The sequence below is a fragment of the Trichechus manatus genome, unplaced genomic scaffold (genome assembly GCF_000243295.1).
Source record: "Trichechus manatus latirostris isolate Lorelei unplaced genomic scaffold, TriManLat1.0 scaffold00114, whole genome shotgun sequence".
In the NCBI taxonomy this organism is placed as follows: Eukaryota; Metazoa; Chordata; class Mammalia; order Sirenia; family Trichechidae; genus Trichechus; species Trichechus manatus.
This window is the reverse complement of record NW_004444050.1, coordinates 6,035,129-6,040,330: the sequence shown is the minus strand read 5'-3', so window position 1 is coordinate 6,040,330 and position 5,202 is coordinate 6,035,129. Positions and strand designations below refer to the sequence as shown.

At 41.7% G+C, this 5,202-nt stretch overlaps 1 protein-coding gene across 2 annotated transcripts in view; it reads right to left on the bottom strand.

Annotated features, from left to right (window-relative positions):
• Positions 1 to 343: 343 nt before the first annotated feature.
• Positions 344 to 5,202, bottom strand: part of HECW1 (HECT, C2 and WW domain containing E3 ubiquitin protein ligase 1) — a 495,956-nt gene continuing 491,097 nt past the window's right edge. For both annotated transcript variants that reach the window (XM_004383962.1, XM_012557718.1), the window contains one exon: positions 344 to 1,873. In XM_004383962.1, the coding sequence (XP_004384019.1) occupies positions 1,762 to 1,873 (112 nt within the window). In that variant the 3' untranslated portion in view covers positions 344 to 1,761. The remainder of the gene's footprint in view (positions 1,874 to 5,202) is intronic.

Below are 5,202 nucleotides of genomic sequence, written 5' to 3'. Positions count from 1 at the left end.
TTCTATAACATATACACTCTGATTAGCAACACAGCAGCAAGGGATGCTGGGCATTGTAAATAATTCCTACTCAAAGAACGTTTTATTTAGGAGTGCTGGAAATACAGATACTGCATTGTCCAGACATAAACCGGTGTGATGAGCACAGGCATGACTTCATACGGTATTAACTTTGTCCTACATTTCTCACATTCCACTCTTAGTCTTTATCTATCGGACACAACAATGTGGCATTTAAATAGTGGGGCCCCTTTAGCCCTTTTTTTCCCAGTGAAGAAAAAACACTTTCATTTATGACATATTTCAGACAACATGGACAACAAGGTTAAAAACATAGTAAATGACCATTATGGTTGGGTTGATTTCAAATGCAACCAAGAGGTTAGGCTGTCTTTGGAGCCTGCAACTGTTTTTCTGAAAATACTAAGTTTTTCTGAGATATCTTTTTATCGAATGCTAAAAGAAACTGCATATTTTGACTCAAACCAGCGTGCTTTCGGAGTGTTACGTTTCTGCTCCAGGAGGATTGCTACGGATGAAGGAGAAGTACGAGATTGCCCTTGATCCCTAAAGAGCACCATCATTCTCTGCAGCTGCTTATTTAGTGTGGTCCCTGTGGACAATCAGATGTGAAGACATGTCAACATCGGGATTTAAAAAAAAAAAAAAAAGCACATGAAAACCAATATCAAAGTTAAAAAAAATTTGTCTGCCTATCAAGTAATATTTGGCTTTAACAAGTCATGAGATGATCTATACATTTTTCTTCCTTTGTGAAAGAGAATTGTAGCTAGATTAAAACAAAACAAAACCGTACAGAACTCAGGTATTCAGACCAATGTAATACGTCCTTCTTCCCTTTCTCCTGTTTGCTTCATCGCCTTCTATACAACCCAGTGGGGGTAGAGGCCTCATCCTTTACGCTACATCATGAGCTATCCTTCGTGGACATGTGCACAGGTTTGTGCTTCTTGTGTGGTGAGTATTTAGTGGGGATGCTCCCTCTTCTAGACTTCTCTGAACTCAAGTTGAGCCCACACTCCCCGCAACCCTTGGGATGCGCTGCGTCACATCACATCACATCAGCAGGAGATAATCTTTCTTGCTGTTGATATTTGTTGGGAAGTGTCATGTTTGCACCGTACGTCTAGGCTAGTTCCAGCTGATGGGACTGATGCCGCATAGAAATAGTGAGTTGAATGTATAAAACTTTCGGTTTTGCCACTGCTGTCCTTTGGATGGATGTGATGCACGGGAGTAGAGTGGGAGGAAAAGAAAGAAGTTGATCAGCTCCTAAGTTCTGGAGTTGGTTGTTAGAAATGATAAAAAATGGTGGTTCTGCTCAGAAGACATGGGCATAGAAAAGCTTAGAATGCTTAATGCTCAAATTTCCCCTTAAATGATATAAATGGAAGTAAACATTTATTACCATTTGGTCAAGTGTAGCATAACTTGCATTCATATTTCATTGTTAGTAATGGAGGTATGTGGAGATATACACAGACCTTGAGACAGCTGTTTTTGTTTTTTTTAATATTGCATACAGGCTAGCAGTTCATTGAAGGCAGAGGAGAGAAGCCTGAAGGTTAGATCTTAGAAGAAGGCAGTTCTTCATGCACAGCTTTTGTCAATCCTGATTTGGTTGGAAAATGAAAATCATGGAATACCAAAATCAAAGGAGAGTTGATTAAGGGAAAGGAGAACCATCCCAGGAAGGTTGATGTCACTAGCCAGGAAAACATCCCTCGAGTTTACATTTCCTCACTCAAGTCCAAAGGTGCTGGTTTCTTCAACTGCTGTTAACAGCTTCTCATATAACATGGAGTACGATGGATATGGTGGGAGATCCAGTCGGTTGAAGCATGTGTGTGCCCTGAATGGGAGAGAAAAGATTGGTGAGGGTGTTTGTTTCAAAGATACACTGTGTTTGGATGTACCTGTGACTCCATTTGAACCTGTGAATCAAAAGGGAGGAGAACTACCTCTCAGGAGCACCAAAAAACACTGCAAACTAACAACCACAGCCTTAGGGACATGAATAGATCAGTTGGAGAGAGCGGAATAACTGGAAATCGGTGGTTTCCGTTTGTCAAGCAAACCCCTTTAGAAGTATACTACCAACAACCAACCAACCATTCAGTTGCTGTCAACTCTAACTCAAGGCAATCCCATGTGAGTCAGAATAGAACTGTGCTCCAGAGGGTTTTCAATGGCTGAATTTTTAAAAATAAATTTCCAGGCCTTTTTTCTGAGGTGCCTCAGGGTAGACTTGAACCTCCAATGTTTGGTTAGCAGCTGAGCACATTAACTGTTTGTACCACCCAGGGATGCCACATGTATACTAGCAAACCAACTGTAAACTCTATGATATCAGCCTTATTTTACCATTAAGATATGAACTCAGATGTGGTCAGTTCAAGAGAGGAACATATAATTAGTATATGAGATTCACGTTCCCCAGGTTCCTTGCCCAGATCTGATTTCAGGGCCTTCATAGAGGTGTCAGCAGAAACCCTGGGATTCTGAAGAAACTCAGTTCTTCATTCCAGGCAGGTGTGCCTGGAAGCCCTGTCTGACTCCTCAGAGCAAGTGGAACAAATGCCCTGAAGGAGAAGTGCTGCATTTTCAGGAAAAGCTGAACTTGTCTGATAATCTTTCCCAGGTGGCCCCAAATGGAAGTACCAGGAGAACCCCTGTACACGTGCCCTGGGGTCTGCCTTATTCCTCTTGTGCCTCATCCTGCAGGCCCCTGCTTGCCAGAGCTTGCCAGATGCATGACCAGGGCAGGACTGCATCACCCCTGTGAGGCTCGGTGAAGAAGACAAGAGCCTGGCACACGTGGAGTCCTCCTGTGACACCTCTAATTGCCTGACTGGCTGGACTGGCTCACAATCCTTTTCCTGTCATGAGTTCTTTGTTTTTATGGCATCTTTTGTTGATGCCAAGTCCTGTAGCACAACAGGGGAAAAGGTGGCTGGGTGCAGCTGCAAAGTGAAGCTACTGCCTTTTACTCCCTTGAAGGAGTCCTTGGGTGTTGCAAACGATGAATGTGCTTGGCTGCTAACCAAAACGTTAGAGGTTGGAGTCCACCCAGAGGTGCCTCAGAAAAAAAGTCCTGGCAATCTATTTCTGAAAAAATCAGCCATTGAAAACCCTATGGAGCAGTTCTACTCTGACACACATGAGTCACCATAAGTTGGAATCGACTCAATGGCAACTGAAAAACAAAACAACAAACTCACTAGAAGGCGTAGTGTGTTGGAATGGGGTTTTGAGAAGCTAAGCAGCACAGAAAAGGATGCAATAAAAACAATAAAATAAAATATCACAAAACAAACATACAAACAAATAAAACCAGAGAAAATCCAAACCTAAAAACTATCTTCTCTTCATTAGAATTCTATTTGGACTATTAAACTCTTAATTACAAGATCTCCAGGGTATTGGTTTTGAATTACACATAAATCACAGTATCAGATCACCATGATGCAGCCCTCAGGGCATGGTGTGGGGGAGATAATTTGGGGTGAGAAGGGGAGTTGATAGGGGAAGTTGGGTTTTTCTGTACAGGGAGACTCTGTGGAGGAAGGTGGTGTTTTTGCCTGCCCTACATCCGTTCCTCCTTCTCTTGGTGACATCTCCTTCATTGTCCTGCGGGGAACTATCTCTACCCCCTGGCTTCACCTTCAGCCCCAAGAGTGGGCAGGAGACAGCACAGCATCTAGCCATAGGCCTCAAGCCCTTAACTGAATCAAAATATAAAAATAGAGATAAGCGGAGTTATATAAAATTCAAACGGGACTATGTTGACTTTGAAAAAAAAATAATTGAAATATTTTACCTAGACATGAGTATTTATTTGAGTGAAAGTGGAAAGGAAGTCAGTAAATTGAATAGGAAGACAATTACAGACAATTCTGCTCTATTTTCAGAAAGATGGAATCCAGGACATACACTGGAAAATGGCTGATCAAGGTAAGTGGAATGGAAGAACCCCAAGTACTCTTGGCTGAATTAGCTGGGAGTGTGGTATGAGCAAACAGCATCTTGGTTTTCTTCCTCTAGTAATTTTAATTGGCACTCAGGAATGGAAACAGCACAGAAAAAAAAAAAAGTCCCATAGTTACAAAATAGTTGGAACTAAATTAATTCTGTAAATGATAATTTCTGGGAAGAAACAGAAAGCAGTACTGAACGGCATCTCTTCCCTGGTCTGAGTACCCACAATGTCTTCAACAGATGTTTTTATGACATGTTTACAGCCTTGGTTGCTTCCCTTAAATGAATTTTAGTGTGTAATCTGGAAAGAATGAACACAATTAAATCAGCACAATCAAATCACCACCTGACTCAGTAGTACTCGGTGCAAGCCGCCCTCCAGAAGGGGGTCTAACAGCATAGTGAGCCTGATTATCTCATTTCCTGTGGACTGGACAGTGCTTGCAAGGTGGTGTGGGGGGCTGGAGAAAGCATGGAACCAGGGATTCAAGACCTATATTCTCATCCCACTTGCTAGCTTTATGACCTTGGGAAAGTCAATTAATTTTTCTGAGCCTCAGTATTCTCACTTGTAAAATGGGGATAATAATACATGTGCTGCTCACCTCAGAGGACTGTTTTGAGTCTGAATGACAGGACACACATAACTGCTTTTCCTAAGCTATGAGTCATCATTCAAAGGTAAGATTTTCTTAATAATGCAGCCACGATTGCAATAATGATTTAAGAATTGTGTCACACTCATGGTGACTTAAGAACCCTGGCCTTTTTCACATGAATCACTGGCAGATAAATGACCCGCATTTCATACTTGTGCAATGGATATTTTGAAATGCCACATAGATCTTTTCAATCATGCTGTGTTAAATTTCACTCTGTCAGTTCTTCCCTAGGGTTCCAGCGTTTGGAGATAATTTTGGATTTGGATTATGGCACTTATTGTACTATTTACCCTTCTCATTTGTGTCATCTACACACTCTTTAAAGACCTCTTTAAAGTGTTAAAAAGCAAAGATGTCACCTGAAGGACTAAGATGCAGCTGACCCAAGCCATGGTGTTTTCAATCGCCTCATATGCATGTGAAAGCTGGGCAGTGAATAAGGAAGACTGAAGAAGAATTGACGCCTTTGAATTATGGTGTTGGCGAAGAATATTGAATATACCATGGACTGCCAGAAGAACGAACAAATCTGTCTTGGAAG